This window comes from Aquila chrysaetos, chromosome 6, assembly GCF_900496995.4.
Source record: "Aquila chrysaetos chrysaetos chromosome 6, bAquChr1.4, whole genome shotgun sequence".
In the NCBI taxonomy this organism is placed as follows: Eukaryota; Metazoa; Chordata; class Aves; order Accipitriformes; family Accipitridae; genus Aquila; species Aquila chrysaetos.
Window position 1 is genome coordinate 37,511,130 of NC_044009.1, and position 25,406 is coordinate 37,536,535.

Here is a 25,406-nt window from a genome sequence, read left to right on the forward strand (position 1 = left end):
TTTTTTAAATTTAAGATATGCTTTGCCGAAGCCTGTATTTTTAATTTATTATTTTGCTAAAAATCCCACTTCTCAGCCTTGGCCCGTTCCCCGGCGCTGCCCGCCGTGACCGAGGCCCCGCTCCCCCGCCCGCCCGCGCCTCCCGCCCCGCGCCGGGGGCGGCCCCGGGAACAGAAAATCGATGGCGCTCTCGGCGTGGGTCGCTCGCTCCGCGCCTCCTCCCCTCCCGCGCGGCGGAAGTGACGCGCCGACCGGCCGCCGGCGTGCGGCGGGGCGCTGCGCGGCGGCCATGGGCAGGAAGGAGCGGGGTGAGCGGCCCGGCCCGGGCGGGGGGCAGCGGCCCGGCGGGGGTTGCGGGGCCGGGGGAGCGCGGGGCGGGGAGGTCCGCTGTGGGGTGCCGCCGGGCCGGGTGGCGGCCGTGCCGCCCCGTCACGGCTCCGGCTTTGCTCCCAGATAAGAAGAAGTCCAAGAAGCGCCATTACGATGACGACGAGGACGACGAAGACGACGCTCCCGGCAAGGAGTCGCAGGAGGCGGTGCCGTCCGCGGCGGGGAAGCAGGTGGAGGACAGCGGCACCAAAGTGGACGAGTACGGGGCGAAGGACTACCGGCAGCAGATGCCCCTGAAGGCCGACCACGCCTCGCGTCCCCTCTGGGTGGTACGGCGGGCGGGCGGGCGGGCGCTCCCTCGGCGGGTGGGTGAGGGCGGCCGGGCCGCCCTGCCGAGCCAGCCCTTCCCGTTAACTGCGGTTCGTCACGGAGTGAGACGCGCCGCGGGCCTGGGCAGGTGCCCCGGCTGCTGCAGGCCTGTCCCTGATCGGGGGAGGTTGGCGGGGGGAAGCTGACAGGGTCGCGCTCGTGGGGTTCCACACACACACACGCGCGCACACGCACGCCCCCCGCCCCCGTCAGGAAGCCGGGGCCCCGCCGCAGCCCGCCCAGCAAATCGCGCTCCGCTCTCCTGGGTCAAGTGGGGACGCCAAGGCAGACGGCCGGGCGGGCGGCTGGGGTCGGCCTCGGCCTCGGCCGCTGCCTCGAAGCGAGCGTTGCCCGGGCGCCGCCGGGGTGGGCGAGCGCCGTACCCGCAGCGCCCGTGCGGGCTGCGAGCGGCCTGGGGCCGCCCGAGACAAGGCCGCCGGCCCCCGCCTGGGAGCCCCTCGGAAAGCCCGGGTGAACTGCTCCCATCCCAGCGGTCTGCTCGCAGGCCCCCTCTCTCTCGGGCATCCGTTGCTGTGGGGGTGCCGTTGACAGGACGGGGCAGTGGAGCGCCTTTAGCCAGATGTTTCTGGGAGGGAGATAAAATGGCCCGTAGAAGCGACTGCGTTGGCTAATGACACGAGCGGGGTCTGTTGTTGCGGTGACCCAGCAATGGCGTTTGTATGCTGCAATGAAACAGGCTTAAAGACAGTCTGGTCTCATTCTCTGTTACTGGTACCGTTGGTTTTCTCTGCCTTGAAAGAGGCAATGATAAACCTGTCCAAGGCTTGGCTGGTACTACCAGCATATAGAGAAGAGGTGGCTGCCCTGCCAGCATCTGCAGGGCGTCTGTTAGTGAATGCCGTGACACACAAGTGCTACCTTTCCTCCTCCATTTCTTCTGTGTAAAAGGAGTGAGGAGTTTTGTTTTGTTTCGGGGCAGCAGGCCTGGAAGATTGCCTCTGCTCAAGCAATTTGCTTAGCATTAAAAAAGAAAAAAATATCCCAGCGTGTCAGTCTGGAAAAGCTTAATTGATCTGGGTGTGGCATAGAAGGGACAGGGACAAATCAATCGGGGACCGTTCCAGAAGACAGAAGTTGTATGTTCTTGTGTCTCCTTTCTTCTTTTTCTTGTAACTTCGTTGTTAGGGCAAATGCTTTTTTTGAAACTCTGTGATGCGTTGCTACCTAAATGGTGGACTGTCTCGATATCATAACAGCTGCTTTACAGGAAATGCCTGATTCTGTTCAACTAACACTGTTGTGCCTTCAGCATTCCTTTTTATTTCTATAGGCTCCTGACGGCCATATTTTTCTGGAAGCCTTTTCTCCAGTTTACAAATACGCACAGGATTTTTTGGTTGCCATTGCTGAGCCCGTGTGCAGACCAACCCACATTCATGAGTACAAGCTGACTGCTTACTCGCTGTATGCTGCTGTTAGTGTTGGCTTACAAACAAGCGACATCACAGATTATTTACAAAAACTGAGCAAGACCGGAGTCCCAGATGGAATAATTCAGTTTATCAAGGTAAAACTATTTTATTGGCATTAGAAATATATCTACTGCTACTAGTGAAAACCTTTCCTCCTGCTTCTGCTTAATGGATTTATTTTTTTTAATCATTGATTGTTTTTACTGTCTTATTCTATTTTGTCACTGTTTCAAGAGAACAGAGGCTTCATCTTATTTTTTTGTCTTTTTCTATAGTATATTGCTGCACACATACTGTTTTCACAATATATCCTGCATGGGGTTTATACCTTAAAAAAAAAAAAGCAAACTCAAGCATCTGTGCACACTTGCAGCCAGTAGGAATTGTACATGGGGAAAGTTTCCTCAGATTTGCTCTGGAAGAAGACTGTGAACGTGGGAGGCAGTCTGGAATAGCCTGGCACTATAAAATATAGCCTACCTTATTCTGCAAGTATGTTCTTGCAGTCTTGGAAGCAGATTGGAATTGGATATAAAAACTGAATATCTGTGACTCATCTCCTGTGTCAGGTGATGTGTGTGTCTTCTGAAAATTCCTTTTCAGGTTTCTTCCGTAAGTGTCGCAACATTACAAGTAAATGTTTTATGATACCATGCTTCCCCACAAAGACTTAAACTGCATTGCAGCATTTGGTCCCAAACATGGAATCACTCTTTTGCCTATTCCTAACGACTGCTCTTGTCTGTTTGTAGCTGTGTACTGTCAGCTATGGGAAGGTGAAGCTGGTACTGAAGCATAACAGGTAAGTGGCTTCTTTCTTAACTAGCATGGGAGAGGAACTCTTCCAAATGCACAGCTGTGCATAAATGAGTGGTCTCAGTAGCTGTTGAATCTTACTGCTCCCAGCTGAGTGTAGCATCTGTCAATACAAGATCACTTTTTCAGTTGTTGAAAGCGTTTAATACATTAGTCAATGAATTCAGTTTGGCTGTCCTGAGCTACTATTGGTTATCATTACGTTTTTAAAAGTAGGTTGCAAATTTGATATTCTAGCTTGTTTCTTTGTTGCTTGGACTTGCAATATATCCTTAAGGTTTTCAGATAATTGTTTCATTCATTCCTTAGTAATTTACATGAGCCTGGTTAGACAAGTTTTTCTACAGTTGTCCTTCAGTCTTATGTATTCTGACTTGTAATCCATTAGTCAGGAAGGATAAGCAAATCCATTGGCAAGAGGTGTATGCTTGTTGCTGGGTTGAATCTGATTTGTTTTAAACGTAGAAGATAACGTTGGAAGGGACCTTGAGAGGTCAGCTAGTTTAGAGCTGACCAATTTTATCTAAACCTGTGATTCTGTGGTAGGGAGAGGGAAAGGAAGGAGACAGCAGAAACCCAAAGCCTATGTCTGTACCTTGCCTGTGTTTTCTCTTTATTACTTTTATTGCTTCTGCAAAGTTCTTTGTTGTCCGACAGCCATGGATGAGCCCTGGGACTATAATCTAATGCTCTGTTTGTGCTGCTGCTTTTTTGAACCTGCTGCTTTGGGTAGAACTAACGCTAGTATTACTAGCAGGTTTTTGTCCTCTTCCTAGGTGTTTCTGAGAAAAAGATTTCTCCTATGCCGCTTCAGACTTAAGTCTCTCTTGGCTCATATTTTAACTGTGATCTCCAAGCAGCATCGTTATTGATGAATTTGCAGGGAGAGAAACAATTTCAGGATGCACTCATTTATATTTTTAGATGGTTTGTGTTTTGGAGGTTTTAGATTTTTGTCTTTGGGGCTTTTTTGGTCCCGTGGGCAGGACTTTAAAACATCACATTCGGTGTTTTCACAGACTTGCCTCAATTCAGTCTCAAAAAAATTGACTTGTGTCACATGTCATAAATAAGACATGTACGTGAGAGGTCTCTCTAGGCAGTTCTGCTGGAGTTTTCCCACTCATGTTATGTTAGAGAACACTTGAGCAACATGGATAATGGCAAAGTGCACGATGGTTTTGGTATGAGGCATCTTTTAAAAATTTTGATTGCCATAAGTTCTTTATTTTTAAATTGCCACCCCCAAGATTGGATACTTGAGAGTGCATCTGGGATAGCTATATATTTAAGTATCAGTGCCACTCTTCCTGTAAGTTATTCAGTTGATTAGTTCATAAAAATGGGGTGTTTTGTTCTTAATTTTAGGTATTTTGTGGAAAGTACCCACCCTGATGTCATTCAGCAGCTTCTGCAAGACCATGTAATTAGGGACTGTCGCCTGAGAAACGCTGAGGGTGAAGAAACAGAGCTCATTACAGAGACATTCACAAGTAAATCTGCGGTATGTCACGCATGTTTTAAAATTATTGAACTAACAGTAGATAAACCGTTGAGTAGTTTGAAGTGGTTATTGTTTGTTTGTTCTATCAGCAGTTGCTTTTGGTTCTGTCAGCAATGATCTGTGCCTTCTTAACAAGCCCAAACTGGGAGGGGGGCAGAGTGTGTCTCTAATGAAACCTTTGGTGAAAATTCCTGTCCCATCTATTTCAGATTTCCAAATCCAGTGAAGGTGGCTTTGGTCCATCAACATCACAAGGAACAGATGCTCAGAATAAGCCAGATGTCCCAGCTGACTTATTTGAGTTTTATGAACAGATGGACAAAGATGAGGAGGAGGAGGAGGAAACACAGACAGTGTCCTTTGAAGTCAAGCAGGTACAAGTATTTTAGTCTCTGCATTTGTAGCTTTGAGGAATGTGCCCAGGACTTGCAAATAAGCATGAGAACTTAATGTAAAGTACTGTGACTCTTTGTTTGATAGGGGAGATCGCTGGAAGTCATTAACATTTCTTTCCTTCTGCCTGCCAAAATCTTTGAATCTTTCTCTTTTGTACAGAGGGCGGCAGACTGGGCATTGTTCCTTCCCTACCCGCAAAGCATAGTGCTCACAGGCCAGAGAAAGGCTCCAGAGACTGAGGGAGGTTCCTGTCATGTGTGGCCTAGTGTTGCTTTGTGCAAGACAAGGGAGAATTCAGTGGAGGCCAAATCTGCTGTTGGTTTCAGAGTGCTCCCCGCCCCCCCCCCCCCCCGTTTTTATTTTGTGGTTCATGTTTGCAGAAGGAACTCTTGGTGGTTCTGATTTTACAGCTTGAGAAGGGTAGCTGGAGGTTGGAGCACAGTCCTGGCTTGACCTTCAGAGAGCTTTTGTAGAATTCCTCAAGTTGTTTTTGGACTTGGTGATTCTAATGATGCCTAAGTGGGGAAAACAGAATTTTTTTAAAAAGATAACTTAGTAGCTATTTTGTTTAATTTAAAAAACCCAAACCAACAACCTCTCGGTGATTGAATCAACCTGTCATTGTGGTGGAATAACTGCATTACCAAGGTATGGAGATTTTCCACATAACAGATGTGCAGCTTTGGTAGGTCCATCTGTGTAACACACAGAACCTTTTGTGTCTGTTATTCAGCTCCTTGTTGCAGGACTTCATAATGTAGTTTAGTCACTGCCAGATAAACAACACATCGGAGATTAATGTGTCATGTTTTTCCGTTTGTCTAAATAGCGCTCTCTAATATCGACTGTTATTTAAAATGTTTGAGGGGGCAGGGGTGATCATGAATAAAGGTTTTGGAATAAACTTTAACTCTTGCAAACGTCATGAGCATAAAAAATAAATGTAACTTTGCATGGTACTATATAATCTGGTTGTTTGTAAAAAAAAAAAAAAAAAAAGAAAAGATTCAGTTGTGGAGAATTTACCATCTGAAGCTTTGTTTCTTCTTCAGGAGATGATTGAAGAACTTCAGAAGCGTTGTATCCATTTGGAGTACCCCTTGCTGGCAGAATATGATTTCAGAAATGATTCTGTGAATCCTGATATTAATATTGATCTGAAACCTACAGCTGTCCTCAGGCCCTATCAAGAGAAAAGCCTAAGGAAGATGTTTGGAAATGGGCGAGCCAGATCTGGTGTGATTGTCTTGCCATGTGGTAAGTTTCTGGGTTGGTTTTGTTCTTTATTTGCCTGTAGTAAAGCAACTTCCAAATATGACAGCTGCTTAGATTTCAAACAGAAGTAGGGACTGTTCTGGGTACCAATGTGCAGAGTCCTGTTGGTTTTTAGCAAGTGAATGGCAAGGCTGTGGTGAGGGAGAGCCTGGTTGATAGAGCTGTCAGGCATCTGCTTACATCCCTGTAGTGACTGAAGAACTGATTTGTGGTTGTAGTAGCTTCAGGTTACCATTCATGCTTTCACTGTTCCCTCTAAGTCAGCTCTGCTGATTTTCCAGTGAATCGTAAAGCTGTTGCCATTGGAATCATTTGCTCCTTGCTTGGGAATGGGGAGACTGGGGGGAACTGGAAACACAAATATGGCATAAGGGGGGTGCAAGGAAGAAAAGAGCTCGTGTGCGCAAGTTCTGGGCAGGGGAGCTTGAGAAAAAAATGAAGAATGTGCAGACTGGGACAACCTACGGGAAGCAATGGAAAAGGGGTAGAACAGGAGACTGCATGCCAGTGCCCGTGGTATTGAGAGTGGAGGAGGCACATGGGAGATATGGCAGGGGCCTGAGAGCATGTAAGGAATGCTGGAAGAAGTGTGAAGGAGGAATGGAAAGATTTAAGGACTTGCTATGTGAGGGGATGGACATAGCTGGGAGGGGCAGTGGGATAGGTCACCTCTAGGGGAAGCTTTCTGTAGCCACCTGGAATTTAACATGCTTTTGAAATTAAGCAAGCATTAAAATGATTGCTTCTAATTGGCAAAGCCATTGTTTACAATTAATTTCTTGAGAAAATACAGTTACGTTTCCAGCAGACATTCCAGCTGTTCTTTTAGGAGTGAATACTCCATTTCTTTCTAAGCTCAACATGACCTGGCAGTGTGTGTTTGCAGCCCACAAAGCCAACCATATCCTGGGCTGCATCAAAAGAAGCGTGACCAGCAGGTCGAGGGAGGTGATTCTGCCCCTCTACTCCGCTCTCATGAGACCCCACCTGGAGTACTGCATCCAGCTCTGCGGCCCCCAGCATAAGAAAGACGTGGACCTCTTGGAGCGAGTCCAGAGGAGGGCCGTGAAGATGGTTAGGGGGCTGGAGCACCTGCCTGATGAGGACAGGCTGAGGGAGTTGAGGTTGTTCACCCTGGAGAAGAGGAGGCTCCAGGGAGACCTTATAGCGGCCTACAGGAAAGATGGGGAGGGACTCCTTAACAGGGACTGTAGTGATAGGACGAGCGGTAACAGTTTTAAACTGAAAGAGCATAGATTTAGATTAGATGTAAGGAAGAAGTTCTTCACTGTGAGGGTGGTGAGGCACTGGAAGAGGTTGCCCAGAGAGGTTGCGGATGCCCCATCCCTGGAAGTGTTCAAGGCCAGGTTGGATGGGGCTTTGACCAACCTGGTCTGGTGGAAGGTGTCCCTGCCCATGGCAGGGGGGTTGGAACTAGATGATCTTTAAGGTGCCTTCCAACCCCAAACCATTCTATGATTCTATGATTTTTTTTTAAGACTATTACAGTGAAGAAACAACAAAGAATTTGCCCTTACATGATTTCATATCCTCTCACAGTTTTCCTGTTTTCTTTTGCTGTTTGGTTTTTTTTTTTTTTTCCTCCTACTCCAGTAATATCTGAAAGATGACTAATGAATATCACTCTTCTTCCCCTGCAGGTGCTGGCAAGTCTCTAGTTGGAGTGACAGCTGCATGTACAGTCCGCAAGCGGTGTCTGGTCCTTGGTAATTCTGCAGTGTCTGTAGAGCAGTGGAAGGCCCAATTCAAGATGTGGTCTACCATCGATGACAGCCAGATATGTCGGTTCACTTCTGATGCCAAAGACAAGCCCATTGGCTGTTCTATTGCTATCAGCACATATTCCATGTTGGGACACACGACGAAAAGATCCTGGGAAGCAGAAAGAGTAATGGAGTGGCTTAAAAGTCAAGAGTGGGGCCTTATGATACTTGATGAAGTACATACTATCCCTGGTAAGGAAACGGTGTGCAAACCTTTCACGTTATTTACACTGTTAATGTTACTCTGCTCTTTTAGAAGTGGTGTTTTTTGCTGTCTTTTCTTGTGATTAATATAGTGAGTAAACCATAGCTTAGTTTTGAGACAAGTAAACCGCCTTGTTCTACTTGCCTTTTTTTTTTTTTTTTCCCTGATACTACTGAGTTTTAGCTGACTGTTAGTTTTCTGAAACCCTTCGAATTAGACTCTGTGTTTTCTATAATGGCAGTGTAAAATACAAGTGCCTTTTTCTGTGTAGGTTGATAAAGTGCTCTTAAGATACCTGAATTACATTTGTGTAATTTTGCTGTAGATGAATTTGAAGAGGAGAGGAATTCATCTGCCTTCTTTCCTTTCGAGATATAGTGGCACTGTAGGCTAGCTTTTAATATCTATTTCTATTCAATAAAATGAGTTACCATAGTGATTACTGTCCAGAAATAGCTGTTGTATTTGAAATTACTATGTAATTGAGATCTATACTATTGGAAAGCAATAATGTAGTAATAAAGTGTCTGTGGAATAATCCTGGCTAAAAATACCACCCAAGATTCTGTTAGCTGCTCTACCTTGTTCTCATGATTTCATTTGAAAATAATTTGGTGTCTACAGAAATGATGGATTTCAGAAGTAGACCTTGATGACTAACTGCCATTTTAGCAAAGTAGCATGTTGCTGCCACTGTTCTTTCACTTTTGTTCTTTCTTGGTTTCCTAAAAGTTAAGGTATAGAATCTCCTCTGTGAACTCTAGCAATTCTAAGGATGAGCAATTCTGTCATATACTAGAAGTCCTGAATGTGATAGTTAGCCAAGAGTCCTTGTGTCATAGTTCTTTCTATGAAATACTGTATGGCCTAAACCAAGCCATGTAATCTCTGAATATATTGATTTTCTCTCAGGAAATGGGAAATAATAAAGATGCCAGAAGGTTTACTGGGATTTTCAAAGTACACTGAAGATGTAAACTAAAGCTGCAATCAGCATGAAGTTTTGCTGTAACGCAGATTTGTTAGAACTGTATGTAAAATGGGGTAAAATTTCCCAACACTCTGTTTGCTTTGTGTTCAGGAGTTGATGAAAGTGTTTTTTTTAAGTTGCAGTATTTGTCTTCTAAATCCATTCAGGAAAGTAAACAGAAAATTTGTCTTGCATTTCTTAGCAAAAATGTTCAGACGTGTGCTCACTATTGTACAAGCTCATTGTAAACTGGGGCTGACTGCTACACTGGTCAGAGAAGATGATAAAATTGTTGACCTGAACTTCCTGATCGGACCAAAGCTCTATGAAGCCAACTGGATGGAGCTGCAGAACAGTGGCTACATTGCTAAAGTCCAGTGTGCTGAGGTGATGCTCTGCTTTTTGGTACTACTAGTGTTTATTTAGTATGTGTATAACTTCTTTTTTAAGGAAGATGTATAAAATTGTAAGTATTTAACTGGGAAAAACAGGTGCCCTGAAGACTTTTCATTTACTTTGTAGTTTAGGCCAGGTTGTCGCTGGTCAATATGAACATGTGGTAGGCAAATCCAGTAGCCGCATGTTCTTCAGAGGGACTTCAGCACTCTTCCTGTTTGTGGGGATTGTGGTGCTTGATCGGCTGTCTCCAAGTCAGCATTCAGAAACGTGAACAGTGGTTGCAGTATTGTAGACCTAGTTTGATGCCATTGATGTTCGTGTTGTCTTACTTGACTTCGTATCTTAAGCTCAGTTCTCTGTGCTAGCATAACATCATGTTATGATGAGCATAACATCAGGTGGTATGCTGGAAGCTTTTCAGAGACTTTTTTAGAGACTTCAACAGGCAGACGGTCTGTAGTTGTTTGAGGAAAATTCTTGTAATTCTTAAAATGAAGAAGGATAACAGAAAGTTTAAAAAACGTAAGAAAACACCTGCTTATTTCAAGCCTGAATGCACGAGGGTGAAAATTGAAAACAAAGGACTGGATCTTACTATTTCTTTCCAATATAATGGTGTGACCTCTGTTCTTTCCAGCATATGAATGAGAGAAAAATCTGGTATCAGAAATGGAAACCTTTCACACAGGCATGTTAGAACATTAAAGTAACCTTTCTAGGTCAGACTAAAGGTCTTACTATATAGTCTCTGGTAATTGTCAAGGAAGATACTTAGGGAAGAGTATAGAAACAGGGGAAACATATCTGTTACTTCTCATACTTCTCCAAGCCCTCAATTATTCATGAGCTATACGTGGTTTCTGTGTAACCATCAGTGGGTTTCTTTTTCATGAACTTGTCCAGACTCCCACTGAATGGAAGTAAAGTTTTAGTAGCTGCAGTGTGCAATGGTAGAGTTTCATAACTGTCTCTTGGGTTTTTCCTGGGTTTTTTTTGCTTGCTTTTTCGGTTTTTTTTCGTTGTTTGTGGGGGGGGGGTTGTGTTGGTTTGTTGTTGTTGGTTGTTGTTGGGGTTTTTTTTGTTTTTAAACCTGTCTTGCTAGTTTCATGCAATTCTTCCTAGCTCCAGTGCTGGAATAAAAGATGCAGATGCAGGTCAGCTGTTCTTCTGAACTTTGTGCAGACTGGAGGTTGTAGAAGAAAAAAACCCCACAACTATTTTTAAGTAATAGAATGCAAGGGAAGAGCATCTAGAAAAAAACTGTCTTGAAGGGAAAGTAACCAGTCTGCAAAATCAGATTTGACTGTTTAGGCACTTTGGTTAATTCTGCCTTGGGAGCGTAATTCTTCTCAGTCCCTGAACTTCCCTTTAGTCATTGAAAAGTGAAGCATGGGCTACCTTTGTTCTGAATGATGTGAAAATTCTGCAAATTTATATTCGTCAGGCCACTGTTTTGAAATAACATTCAATGGGACTACCAAAAGCAAAGAATGAAAAAAAGTAGTGTTGATGCCTGATAAATAACAAGTCTAATACATGCACAACTGCATTGCATATTTGTTTGGATTTTCTTGACATGTTGTTGAGAAGTAGCATCTTTAATCAACTTGGCTTATTCCCCATAGCCAAGAAAGATGTCTGGTCTACTCTTTAAGTGCGGTTCTTTCCAGGTGGCTGCCTGATAAGTTTTTGCTGCCTGATAAGGCAGGTCGTGGTCATTGCAGGTACTACTCTTTCACTGCTCTAAAGGAGAACAAGCAGCACAGTTTAAAGAGTTAAAAGAAGTTTAAAAAAGAGAACAAGCCTGTTCTTTAACTGTATTTTCAGGGTTTTGTAACTTACAAATAATCCTTTCCCTGCTGCCATACTAAGTTATTGGTTTGAAGTGTGCATCTTGCAAAACGTAAAAATGAAAAGATTATTGGAGTGAGAAGATTTTATCCATTTTTAAATCCAGAAGAGTGCAAATACAAATCAAAATATATTGTTTGCCACGTAGTCAGAAGCATTGAGCAATAGATGAAGTATTTTACTACTATCAAATGTTCAGTATTCATATCTCATTCTCACTTTGAAATATTCTCTTCTGATTTAAGAATTTTAAATTTTTCATATAGACAGCATACAACAACAATGGTGCCTATTCAATGCATAAGTTTATTGTTAATGTAGTTAAGGGATGAAAAAAGCCATCTCTAGCATTTAACTCACTGGAAAAAATGTTTTGAAACAAAAAAGTAGTTCTTAACAGTACAGAACAATTCAGATTGTTTAAATAAACTTCTGTAAATTGTCATGTAACTTCCTTAGCTGAACAATGGTTATGAAAGAGGCTTTTCTTTGTAGTATTCTGTTAATTTGAACTGTGCAGTGGATATGGGGGAATAACCCATGTACAGCAGAATGACTGTCTTCTAAATTATATGCACTATGGATAGTGTCATTATACGCTATAGATAGTGTCACTGCATTGGCATAAACTTTTAAACTTCATAATTTTTTCTATTTTCTTGCTACAGTAGAAAAAATACCTCAGTAAGCCTAGACTTATGCAGTGCTATGATATGTATTTACATAATAAAATAATAGTTTAGGGAAACCTGTTGAAAACTTCTAATCAATCCTAGTGTTTTGAAAGGTGTAGACTCAATAGCTGTTAAAATAAAGGTCACTCCTTTGTGGGTATATGAAAAAAAGATTGGTAAATTTGTTCTGTAATGAAGACTAAATGTGTCTCTGAGCTTTCAGAATATGGATGAAAATTAATTTTTATGGAAAAAGCTTTGACCGCTGTGACAGGGTGATTACACAGAGAGTTAATGCCTTTAATTATTGCTCTGTAAAAAGTAGTAGCATTCAGTAAAATTACCAAGTATGAAAGATAAAGGAAATATCTTCCAGTCCTGTTCCAGTCCTGCTGCCTATTTCTGTCATGGATCTCACTACCGAAGCATTGTGGAAGGCCAGAATATTAATGAGGTTAAACAGTTTGGCAGTGCTGGGGACTACACCAACCAGTAGCTTTCATTTTAGTACAGAAATTACTGTGTTAAAACCTGTGGCCTGTGCTATACAGAAAGTTATAATGCATTATCATCCCCCCGGTATCTTTTCAATTCCCATGGGAATAAAATAAATAAATAATGGAGGTTTGTGTGTGCATGTATGTATTTTTTTTAATTCTAGGTTTGGTGCCCAATGTCACCTGAATTTTATAGAGAATACGTAGCTATCAAAACAAAGAAACGGATACTGCTGTACACCATGAACCCAAATAAATTCAGAGCCTGCCAGTTCCTGATTAAGTTTCATGAGCGACGGAATGATAAAATCATTGTATTTGCTGACAACGTGTTTGCACTGAAGGAATATGCAATCAGACTTGGGAAGTAAGTGTTTACAACTAACAACGGCACCGTTGTTTTCCTCCTTCCTGGAAAATTGTCTTGTAATCTCGCAGCATTCAGTAGTCTTTAGATATTTGTTGTAATACTTTAACTCTAATCTTCCTATATAAAAAGGAGCTCAGGAGGGCGTTTTTTTGGATGGATTTTATTGGCACTGCAACATTATTTTGGTGTAGAACTGTTTGAAAAGAATCTCTGTTTAGTACTTGCCTCAAGAGGAGTTTTCATCTAAGATTTCTGTGAAAGACTGCTAGTATTTCTCAAACCATTTTATTATTATTAAAAGCCAGTGGAAAAATGAGGGACTTTTAAAAATATCACTAGAACTATTTCTTTAACAGACGGTAGCTTCTCCCGACTCTCTGAGACAGAGGTTTTCAAATATACACTCCCTGGATCTTTCAAGATCTTCTGAGACCCAGGGCATTCCTCTTCAGATTCTCAAAAGGTCTTAACCTTAGGTTGTTCAGGAAAGACAAGCTTTTTGGGGATCTGTGCTGTACCAGAGGATATGGCTCCCATGAGCTCCTCAGCTACCTTAAATGACTCTTAACGTGACTGCGGTTAGAGAAGGCTGTACAAATAGAGTTTAATGAGGGGTTAGCATCAGTGTATTTGTAGGGTTTGGGGAGGGATGATCAGGGAGAGTGTTTGCCAGGATAAGGCATAGAGCAGTTATTGGGGAAAATAAGCATAGAAGCTGGCCTCATCCTTTCTTTGACAAGTCCAAATAACACCTGCTTGCTGGAAGCTGTGGGACATTTTGACTGTGTATGATTTCATGTCTAGGAATTTCAGCAGTACTTCTTAGCAAAACCACAAACAAGCCTTACACTTTCCAAAATTCATGATCAGTTTTGACTGTAGTTTAACAGCCATGTTGTGTTGGCTTGCTGTGACATCAAATAGTAAGCAGAGCTAACGGTACTGGATGAATTCCAACACAAGTGGTCTCTTTCATAATTTTTTTTAATCTGTCTGGACAGAGATTAGCTGTAATGATGCCTCTGGAATGTCTCTAGCAGTGTTCAGTGCACCACAGAAAAAGCCTTTAGCTAAGGCGATGCTGGGGGGGGGGGGTGCTTGCTAAGTAGCACAACAGTTGTTAAGTGGGATAGATGCTGTAGAAGCACGGCAGGAAAAACAGTTGAAGAAATATTAGGTGCTTACTTTTCATGTTCTTGAGTGAATTCTCCATTCCTCACATCATTTATGGAGCTCCAGGTTATATGGCTGTCAGTGTTAGAAAGAAAGGAGGCTTGCAGTGCTGGATAAGGGTGAGGGAGTCTTTATTTTAAGCAGAGAATTTTCTATCATAGTTTGCTGAAACATGCTGAAACAAAGGGAGCTGTTGGTTTGGGTGAGGCAGGAATTACATGTGTAAGGAGGAGAGAGCAGCCCAGGGGTTACGGTGGTAGTGGCTGAGGCTGTCTGCCCGTCCTGTGCTGGCCCAGCAGGAGGATGGTTCCCGCTGCACTTCTCATGACCTGATTCAAGCACGTAGGGTGGGTGCGCTCGCGGAGAGATGGCCATTGTCTGGCTGTCTCTGCCGGCTCCTCCCTTACCCCCCCTTTCCCTTGGTGCTGGCAGGGAAAGACCATGCACATGGCAGGAATTATTCTGACTATAATTTGGGGGGCTGCAGAATTCAAATTTACTTACCCACCTTTTACTCTGTCATGAGTCTGTCATCCCATGAGTCTGTCATCCAGTGTCGTATAGCTCATGTGCTGACTGTTTTTTACTGGTGTTATTAATATCTTTAACTCACTGTTTCTGGAGGACTATGCCTCCGTGGTTTTGACAGTTATGTCAGTTAATGGGAGAGGGATCTGTCTTTCCAAATTTCTCAAATGTCTTTTTGCAGTGAGGAAAAGGAGTCACTTAAAAAAAAAAAAGTCAATTTCGCATTGGATGTTCTAGGTTCAGGAAGGTGGTCAGATATATGTTAATGAATCATTGCCAAGTAGGATCTGGGCAGGTTAAAATGGAGGATTGATAGCCAAGAGTTCTAGGTTATTCTGTTCTTAATAAAAAATGCGGTAGAACGCCTTCTTGGTGGCTTTAAGAAACAGAAGGCTCACAAATGCTTTAGATGCAGTTTAAATCTTCCATTTAACTTTTGTTGGGGATTAAAATCATCACGATTTAAATATTAAATGAAATTTCAAATAAGGCTTAAAATATTACTGAATGCTACTAATTGAAAAACAATGGTATTTTTTCAGAGCTGACTAATTTGCCACTTCCATGTTCTAGCTGTGTTTTTCTAAAAATCTGGTTAAATACACTAAGTAGAAGAATTAGATTACAGGTAACTAGGATTGTTCAGTAAAAGAAAAACTAGAATAAAGTTTGTAGTAAAGAAAGCAAGAGGAGCCAATGCACAGGAATTAGTTGGTAAGAATAGAAAACCTTAGTACTGTGCACTGCATGTTTATGTTCAGCTACCACCCATGTATTTGCAATATTAAAAGGTAAATGAAACATTTGAGGTTGTTCCTTGTGTTAGAAATAATGTGTGGAAGTGGGAACAAAACAGAAATTGTAGAACTTGATTCCTGTTATTTGGAGATGCTTGTTAACAAGCATTTGGAAAAGTAGTGAAACAGGTGAAAAAGCAGTGGCTATGCACTCCTGCATGCCTCTCATTTTTTGTGTGGGCTTTGCCACTTCTAGCTGCTTGCTTTTTTTTTTTTTTCAAATCTGCTTAGGCAGGAGGAAAACAGCCAGAGTCTAGAGAGAATCTTGGAAAATTCATAGTAGCCCAAGTTACTCACGAAGTCTGTGGGTGACTGAGAGTTTGTGTGAGCCTTCTGGGTTAAGATATTAAATGTTGCAGGTGAGTCATTGTCAAACGTTAGAAACCTTAGGTGAAATGCCACTGTGAGCCGCTCGTGGCCATGGAATGTTTGGGACCTTGTTCGCATTTCAGTAGATTCAGAAGGTATTAGGAGGGGCAAGAGGTTAGCTTCAAAAGCAAAAATAATTCTCCCGGAACAATATCCAGCAGCCAACTTGTGACACTCAGCATGTCATTGATAGAGAAGCCTGGATTTTCAAGTGTTTAAATAGGAAGTAAAAGTTGCAGCTGTCAGTGTGCTAACTCAGTATATTTGGGGGAAAAAAATCTCTTATTTTAACACCTGCCTTCAGTCTTTCATGTAGGCTTAGCAAATGCATTCAGTCTGTTGATACACAGCTTCATTGGTGCATGTAATTGCAAAACATTTCTAACTGTCGGAATTATTTCTGGCAGACTGGGTTGTGGCAGAGGGTTCCACAAACAATTGGGCAGCTGCCATAAATAGCCAAACAAGCTGTAAGAAAACTGTGAGCTGTACCAAAATCTGTTTTGTTTTATGCACTGTGCTCCCTGCCATGGTATCTTAGTACCTCATAAGAAATGATTGACAAATCCTGAATTGATTTAATTTGCATGTGTTCTGTTCTTTTCAGACCCTATATATATGGTCCTACTGCACAAGGAGAAAGAATGCAAATTCTACAAAACTTCAAGCACAATCCAAAAATCAACACTATTTTCATTTCCAAGGTAAGTGAGGACATTCAGTCCTTATGCCTATCTTCAGAGTGAACTTTATTTAAGGGTAAGTTATACATGCATGTTGTGCATTTGACATCTTTGTATCACAGGTCTCAAAGGTGTACTTTGTATTAAGTCTTTGTTGATCATATATGGAAATAAGATACTGCTCAGAGGCTGCTTCTCTGTTATAGGTAGGTGACACATCCTTCGATCTGCCAGAAGCCAATGTTCTGATTCAGATTTCGTCCCATGGTGGGTCTCGAAGACAGGAGGCTCAAAGACTGGGGCGAGTGCTGAGAGCCAAAAAAGGTAAATGAGGTGGTGGTTGGGCTCTGGGCCTTGGGTCATAGGATCATAGAACTGCAGAGAAACTGGATGTTTGTGATACTTCTTTATATTGGCCTTGGATTATGTTTTAGTCACAGAGAATATGCCTATATACCAGTGAATGAACGTGAAGCATTTTCTGGGTCAGTAAAGCTTTGTCTTGGGAAAACTTCCAAAGGACAGAAAAAGCTGAAGGAAAATGAACTTTTTGTTCTTTGGTGGTTCTTTCACTTTTTCATTCCTTAACATGGAATCGTTTTTAAAAAATCGTAGTATTACTCTAAAAAGCAAGTCTCCAGAAAGCACATTTTTGATACTGCAGATTACTTTCTTCTAAAAATGGGATTTGGTTTCCAACTAGTTGTGTTTTTGCAAAACATAACCAAGGAGCTTTTTGTTTAGAAAAATTATTTTTAAAACACCTTCTACTTGCACTTAAGATCTGCATACACTTATTTTATGTGCGGTTTGTGCTTGTTACAGCTGAGGCTTTGTTTGAAAATGCATACAAAACCTATGTTAGTGAATTAACAAAGTCTTAGTGAAACCTTGGGTTTTAAAAGATAACCCAGTGCTGTTTGGGTAATAGATCTTACGGACTGTAAGTTTAAAAAAATAAATTGTACGCAGCCTGGTATATCCTGGGTTTCAAATAGCCCTATGAATTCTTAGCTAAATATCTTTGTCTCACCTTTTTTAATGCAAAACCACTGCAAACACCGGTGTACATTGATAAAACTTTTCCTTTATCTTTTTCTATTGAACTTTTTTGACATGTGTTGCAATCCTTGCTTTTGACTTTTTACTTCTTCCTTACATTATAGACTTAAAAATAATTTTATCTTTCACCTTGCCTAGCATAATAAAGAAGCAGGTTCTTTTCAGAGCACCAGTGTAATTGTGTTAGTCTACATTTCCTTTTCTGTTTTTTCCTTTTCACCCATTCTGAAGTTATTAAGAACAAGAGTAGGAATTTCTATGCTGTGTACTTCATCAGTCAGTTTGTGTAAGGTCTGGGTGCAGCTGAACTTTGCAAATTGTTTTTGTGGAGAGACAACTTATTTAAACACCAGTATTCAGTCATTTTTGTTCTTTGTTGCAGTGTTCCAAATGGAACTAATCACTCAGTGTCTTTGTCTCCTAGGCATGGTTGCAGAGGAATACAATGCCTTTTTTTATTCTCTTGTATCCCAAGACACTCAGGAAATGGCATATTCAACAAAGCGACAACGGTTTCTTGTAGATCAAGGTTATAGCTTCAAGGTAACTTGTCCCTTCTATTTATTACAATTGTGGCCTAAGAATATAACTCATATTCTTTCACGTTAGTACTAGGTCAAATACTTGAGAATTCTGCTTGTGGAATGTGTTAACGAAGGTTTTGCTTGCAAGCAAGAACTGTTCCAGTATTGTCTTATCATCTATATTACTGTGAGGGTAGATACAAGTAGCTTAGTACAGCTTCTAGAAAAGTAAGTATTCTAACTTCCAACCAAGCACCCATTGGGGAGTGAAGTGGAACGTTACTTGCATGGTTGGTTTATATTTATGCTGTTCAGTTGTCCATCCATGCAGGCCTCCTATTATACATTATCCTACTGGTTATGCATAAAGCATTGCTCACAGGTATTTATGTCATAGTGGCTGGCAGCAATTCAGAAAACTTCCAAAATATCACAAGTCACAAATAATTTCCAAAGAACTCCAGTTTCAGACCAGTATTTCACTAGGGGAAGAAAATGTTTTTCTTTATGGCTAAGGACAACATACAATGGGCAGGATTCATCTGTCCTACATTCATACATCTGACTCTGGGAATCGTAAAGTTAGGTGTCTGAAGTGTCTAGCAACCCGTTCCAGAACAAATACCTTTCAGGGATCCTTGTCCACACACTAGTCTCGTGCACCATTTCCACAGTGCTGTGTAAAGCCTGCAGTGGTACAGAAAATCAGTCAGGATGCAGACTTGTTGATACGGTGGCTCTGTGTTAGCAGAAATTATTCTGGCTAATGGTGGTCTTCAGACTGTGCTAATTTAGCTTCCACCAACAGTTTGACTTTCCTCTTGTAATTTTCTCTCATGGAATGAAGTATATCTCCCAAAATCACTGGGTTGAATGTTAATTGATTAAGAAATGAGGGAATTTACTGCAGGAAAAGACTGTTACTGCAGAGCAGAAATCTTCTGACCTAAAACTAAAACACACCCCTCAAAATAGAGAACATTTTCAGTGTTGACAATGTAACAGAGTCATGACTTGAAAGTCAGAAGTTTCCCCTAAAGTCCCTTTTGTAAAGGGCTGAATGCTGTCTCATTTCTCCCAGACATACTTGAAAATTGATCACCCCTTGTACTTCAGTTTATTATGTATTTCTGTGTGTCGTCTTCTTCCAAACATAAAATCTCACTCCACTAAAGCTCCTCTATTTTATAGATTTCATGGTGTATCTCATTTATTTTTCTTCTAATACATGGGCTGCCCCATGTGCTCATCTATTGGGTTGTTAAAGGCAACAGTGTCGTGATAGCTCTTGCTTTTAGGTAAATTATTCCTTTACAAAACTGGAGTTTACTGCTCTGATTAGAGGCCTTCCCAATAAGAAATGTTGCTAAGAAGAGTAAAAGATAAGGCTCCCCTATCTGCCTTTAGAGAACAAGCTCAAGCTTATGGTGTTGACAGAATCATGCAAAGATTGCATGAGGTGCCAGGGCAAGCAGCCTCCACTGGATTGCACTTCAGCCTAGCTATTTCAGAGCTTTTCCTTATGAGGCATACATGCAGTATGGGACATCCCTATGGGTAAAGCCTTGCTGAACTGCAGTTATGCTACAGTAAATAATTGCTCTGTAATCAGTGGCCCATTAAAGAGAGCTTTAAGGGGGTCCTTACACTGAAACAGACATGCCACAGTCTTTATAGGTAAAAGCCTTGTTTTGCTTTGTAGTGAATGTATTTTGACAAAATTGTAGATCAGTACTAAGCTGCAACTAATTACAGCAATTGCATCTATGCGGCTATAGCCAAGAAGATTAGACAAATCCCTTATATTTGAATGCTTTGGATTTTAGAACCAAGAAAGAGGCTAAAATAGAGGGATTTTTATTTTGCAAGGAAGACCTAGTCCTAGGAGCTTTAGTGTAATATCGGAAAAAAAGCAGTGCAAGTGGCAGCTCAGTATCTGGAGCAACATTTTAGCTGACCAGTACTGGAACATTCTTTATTTGCAGTTCAGGAACAAAATGTTAGAATATCTATTTTCTTCTGTTTGCCAGACTTTAAGCCTTAGTCATAGCTGGCATCAAAGAATGATAGGGCTGGAAGAAACTTCCAAGAAGCCATCTATTGTGTTTCTTCATTCCAAGCCAGGATCAACTATGCGTATGTCATTCCCAGCAGATCTTATTCTTCCAAATACGGAGACTCTACCTCATCTTTAGGTAATTATTTCAGTACTGATGTCGTCTCCTTCAGAATTTTTGTTCCTAAATTACTAAAAATTTATTACTCCTTTAAAAGGGTAACAGTCTTTTCTTCTAGGACTTACTGTCTTCTCACCATCTCTCAATAGGTCCATTCTCTGCCTTTCATCAAAAAGAGGACTGGAATAATAATATTTTTTTGCTAAATCACATATTTTGTCTTTGCTTCTTAAATAGGAGTCTTGTCATCACAATTTACTGCTTGGAGTTTACTGCTAGCAGGTTTTATTGATTAGCTAACCATAGTTCAGTTATTTACTGTATTGTGTTTTTATTTAGAGGCTGAATGTAGGATATATTAAATTTTAAACCAATAGCAGAAGAACTCACTATATCAAAGAATTGGGGATAACTTTAAACTTGGCATCTGTTGAACAGCTTAAAAAAATGATGATGCAGCAGGAATTCTTTCCATTCTATGAATCACGTTCGCACTGTTTTGCAACCACAACTGGAAACAGGCTAATGCAATTTAAAACTGCTTTTTGTGACTCCTTTTTCTTTGGTTTTGAGATGATCATAGGACATGCCCTTCTAAAGAAACAGAGGGGGGACCATAGTGTTCCTTTAGCCATATAGTAGGACAGGTTGCTTCCCTGAATGGATTCTTAAAGCTAGGACGTTTCTTATGAAGACATCCGTATTTTAATTCGAAATTGCCATCGACAACAGCCCACAACACTGATTATTTGTTCTAGTATTTCACTACCCTGTTTTTCAAAAACAGTACTTTGCATCTAATGTGGATTTGTTTTACCTTAAGCTGTGTTTATATTTTTTTAAATCAGTCTTTGTGATCAGATCCAGCCCAGATTACTGAGGTAATTAGTTTCTAATTGTATTGACTCAAGAGGTAAGCTGAAAAAGAAAGATGAGGAGGGGAAACACTGTGTAAGGGAAATGGCTGAATTAGAATGTCTTTCTCAAAACTTCTTCAGGTTGGAAACATAGTGGGAAAACTGAGATTCTCATGTATAAACATACGTTTACCAGAATGCATTTAACTGCAGGAAAAAATCTTGTGAAATTTTCAAAATACCTCTAATTAAGAAAGCAAGATGCCTGTTTTAAAGCTTTATAAGAGAAGCTTGAGAGCTTTTCAGTTCTTCAGAAGAGGAGGTTTTTCAGGTAATGACGTGTATGGCACTGTATTGCCAGTAGATGGCATGTGCCCTGCATCCATGGTCATGGAATTTCAAGGAGAACAAACGTAACAGCTAAGTTACCTTGTGTCGAAGTACACAAACGTTGAAAGAGTCCTTTTGCTGTGCTGCTGGTGCTTAGTTGCAGGTTGTTGCATTGTCTCTCAACGACTGATCGTACATCTCAACTTGTTAGGGTTTTTTCTCCCGTGTTCCTCAATGTTTATTGCTAAATTCTCAGTGTCGGGAAAGCTAGTGGATTACTTTTGTTAAATATAAAGTACTAGTTCTTAAACTAGACAAATCTAGAGCCCACAGCATGAAGCTAACCTTGCAGTAAGTTGAGTATTCATCTGAGCTATATGTGCTTTGGTCAGGTTCTCGGTCAAGCTGGTATGGACAGTGTTTGGCTGACATTCTCTGTCCAGATCTTTTCTTTTTTTTCTTTCCCCAAAGGTTTGTATTTTCCATTTCCAGCTAGGATATAACAAGGGATGTGGGTGTGTGCATGTGTGTACACCACTTAGCAAGATTTTATATGTATCTGCACTATCCATAGTGTTAAGCTGTTCATACCATTAATAAAAGTTGAAGGCAGTTCCAACAGGATGCGGAATCAGAAATCCTTGTCTTGGTTTTGAATAGCTAGCACTGAGGAGGAAGAGCCCTCACCTTGTACTGTGCTCTGTTTCTTAGGTAATAACAAAGCTTGCAGGCATGGAGGAAGAAGAACTTTCTTTTTCATCCAAAGAAGAACAGCAGCAGCTTCTCCAGAAAGTCCTGCAAGCATCTGACCTGGATGCTGAGGAGGAAGTAGTCGCTGGAGAATATGGTTCAAAGTCAGCTCAGGTAATGAAGAATGCTTTGAAAAGGATGACCACAAACGTGACAGAACTGGACCATTTCATTTTAGTTCTAAATGTGGTGCCGTCATTGATGCCCTAGTGTCTTTGTGAAACATTGGAGAACAGATTTTTTTTTTTTTTTTTTTTTTTTTAAGCTGTATTAGCACTTAGCTATTTGAGTAATTCCCTTGTTGGGCATTAGAAAGAAGTTAGACACGGAATTCATGTCCTTCTCCATCATGTTTGAGTGAGAAGATGACAGATCTGTTGTTACAGGTTTGAAAGTAAATCTTCTAAGTCACAAGCAATGAAATATTTTAAAACATTTTTAAGATACGGATATGTCACAGCACATACTCTTTTGTGACACTGTGCTCCTTGAATCATGCCCTGATTTCCTCATGCCCAGAGGGCAGAAGCCTAAGGGCCACTTTTGTTCATTTTCAAGAGAAGTACTATTATTATAGGTAGTAGTTTGACATTTTCAGCAGCAGATGTGAGAAAAATAAATGGCCCGAAAGATTTATTGATACGTAAGGTAAAATCAAGCTACAATGTGGTAATAATTTTCTAGGGTTAATTTTTAGCTAAATGGCATTGTGTTGAAATGCATTAGGAATTCCCACTCCAAGGTATCTTTCCATAGTAAACCTTACATACATTTATATACTTATGATGAGTGGCAGGCAGTGACTTTCTTTGTAGAAATTTTTCTTAAGAAAAAAAACTTTGAAGGCTTTTTGGCATTAAGATCACTAAATAAACAGTGCTGCCCAGTAGCCAGGGGGCATCACGAGGTTAGAGTTGGTCTGTCTAATCACACACAAAGCATGTGTTTTTTCTCCCGTTACTTGCAGGTGTCACGTCGCACAGGCACAATGAGCTCTATGTCAGGAGCAGATGATACGGTTTACATGGAATACCACTCTTCTCGGAGTAAGGCATCTTCAAATAAACACATCCATCCACTATTTAAACGCTTCCGGAAATGATGTCCTTCATGTGTGCATTTTGTTAAAACTGTGGATCCATGTACCTGATTCCATAACTAAAAATATGGAGTTGAAATTTCTGACAGGTCCTTTAAAAGACTTTTTTTATATGCATCTATATGGCCACATATTTACTTAGCAATATATGTGCTTTCATGGGTAAATGTGAAAGGAAAAAAGGAACTAAATCTTACCACAGGAAAGATATTATCCAGTGACTGGATCCTGGTTATACCTGTCTGGTTTTCAGGGTAATTAATAGAATTTATTTTTATCAGCTGAAGACCCTTTTTCAGAAGAATTCTGGAAAGGTTTTGTAAATGGCATTTGTACTGATGTTTGAAATATTATTTATCTGATTATTGTGTCTGCTCAACAAAACACTGTTTTTAAAAATGCTTAAATAAAAATCATTCATGGAGCTGAACAAATCCTGGTAGGAGCACTTTACATAATATTTTTAATCTGGGAGCTAATTTATACTTACGACTTAACCTGTCTTAAAATTCTAACAGATTGTTTGGAAATATTTTGAAGTTCCAAGACAAGGAGAAAGAGGGACTCTGTCTCCAAAGTAAACTCAAGGAAAGCATTAGTAAATACAAATAAATTCTGTGCTCCGTTTTTCCTCACTTTTCTTGCTACTGTTGAGAAGTTACTGAAATAAAAGCTGTTTCCCTTGTCATTTATATTCTATTTATTAACCATGCAATAAAACCATCTTAACTGCTAAACAGTGCAATGTTACTGCAGAAGTTACTGAATCAAAAAGTGTTTTGACTTGTCATAAGGTGAGTTGGAAGCAGAGGTGTGAAGGAAAGGTTCCCGAGTTTGGGGCTTTTTCTTAATGAAAACTGCAGTACATTTCTAGAAAATTTGAGGAGAGGTGGGGGTGGTTTGTGGCAGAAGAACACTATTTAAATAACATCTGCTTAACATTGTAACAGTTATGCTACTTAGTATTATATTATGAGGTGGCTTTTTTGCTGAGAGTTTGTAGAGCTTTAGGAACAGCCTGTGAAATAACATTGATCTTGATGTGTGGGTTCAGAATAGAGCAGTATAAATCTTTACCATACTGGAAGGAGTATGTATGGTAGAGCTATTCTGGTTATATGACAAATGTGCTTCAGAAAAATATTGATGCTGTTTCTTATTAGCATAAATCCGCAAATTGAGAATATAGAAATATTGGAAGCATAATTCAGAACACACGGTGCTTGTTTTCAGTCTCTGTATCAGTTTGAAAATGGAACTGATCCGGTTTAAAGTTTGTTTAGTCTCTGAGCCCTACACCATAATGCCTGGTTCTTTCTCTTGTTCTGAGTCTTCTGCCTCACAAACTGGGACTGGGTATGACAGTGCTTGAGTGGCTTATACAGAAGAGACTTATGTGCAGTATTCTGGTGCTGATTTCCTCTCCCCAGTTTTAAAGCATTATTTACTTCTAATAGTAGTTTGGACCAGCTCTTGTGGCAACAGTTAGTAGAAAAATGATAATTTAGTATAATGGGAGGGGTCTGTGACAATGGGATAGCTGAGCAAGTCAGCCAGTGTCCCTCTGCATAATTCTAACACACTTTATGAATTGCTTTGGAACTATTCTCCACTCTTCATAAACTTGGAAAAAAAAACCCCTACTAAATGTGGAAATGGCTTAATAGTAATACTGATTTTTGTAATTGTGGCACTAGTGGTAGCTGGATTTAGGTCAGCGCTCTAGTTCTTCTGTAGTAAATCTTGGCTATGATGACTAATGATCTTACTCTTCTAAGTAATGGGTCTGGGTGGGATGCAGTACTCAGCGTCAAGTAAAGCGTAATAATGTTACGAGGTAAGAATGACTCCATGCTTCAGTAACAGCACGTTGGTATTCAAACTTTAGATTTAATTACTTTGACATGATTACTGCAGTAATTACTGCCTGCTATTACTCCAGACCGTAGCTGCGAGTGGCAGACTGGTATGCATTTACTCACTACAAAACAGTTGCTGCTGCGTGTGGTAGCATCTGTACTGGCATATAGTTGGTCAATTCTGCTTTCCAGACAGGGGTCGGTTGCTGAGAAACACTGCTGGTTCCTGCGGCTTTTGTTCCACTGGACCCTCACTGATCCGCAGTCCGGCAGTGCTCCTCACGCAACGGTCGCAATAGACTGCTCCAGAATTAGTCTCTAATCC

At 41.0% G+C, this 25,406-nt stretch overlaps 1 protein-coding gene across 4 annotated transcripts; it reads left to right on the forward strand.

Annotated features, from left to right (window-relative positions):
- Positions 1-238: 238 nt before the first annotated feature.
- Positions 239-23,959, forward strand: ERCC3 (ERCC excision repair 3, TFIIH core complex helicase subunit). Of its 4 annotated transcripts, none has more exons than XM_030016629.2 (15): positions 239-308; positions 454-659; positions 1,991-2,227; positions 2,885-2,934; positions 4,317-4,452; positions 4,662-4,826; positions 5,901-6,105; positions 7,785-8,099; positions 9,285-9,469; positions 12,668-12,870; positions 16,348-16,444; positions 16,630-16,747; positions 17,910-18,028; positions 22,085-22,237; positions 23,091-23,959. In XM_030016629.2, the coding sequence occupies exons 1-15, from the start codon at positions 290-292 to the stop codon at positions 23,223-23,225; spliced, it is 2,343 nt and encodes a 780-aa protein (XP_029872489.1). In that variant the 5' UTR covers positions 239-289; the 3' UTR covers positions 23,226-23,959. The 4 variants fall into 4 exon arrangements, with proteins under 4 accessions (XP_029872489.1, XP_040980588.1, XP_040980590.1 ...); XM_041124654.1 differs by lacking the exon at positions 23,091-23,959 and adding an exon at positions 20,040-20,204 and having other exon boundaries at positions 263-308; XM_041124656.1 differs by lacking the exon at positions 23,091-23,959 and having other exon boundaries at positions 263-308; positions 16,630-16,746; positions 17,908-18,028; positions 22,085-22,239.
- Positions 23,960-25,406: the final 1,447 nt, after the last annotated feature.

Coding starts and splice junctions, on each gene's coding strand:
- ERCC3 (XM_030016629.2), top strand. Junction 2,935..4,316: donor CTGGTACTGAAGCATAACAG/GTAAGTGGCTTC, acceptor TCTTAATTTTAG/GTATTTTGTGGAAAGTACCC. Junction 6,106..7,784: donor TGTGATTGTCTTGCCATGTG/GTAAGTTTCTGG, acceptor CTTCCCCTGCAG/GTGCTGGCAAGTCTCTAGTT.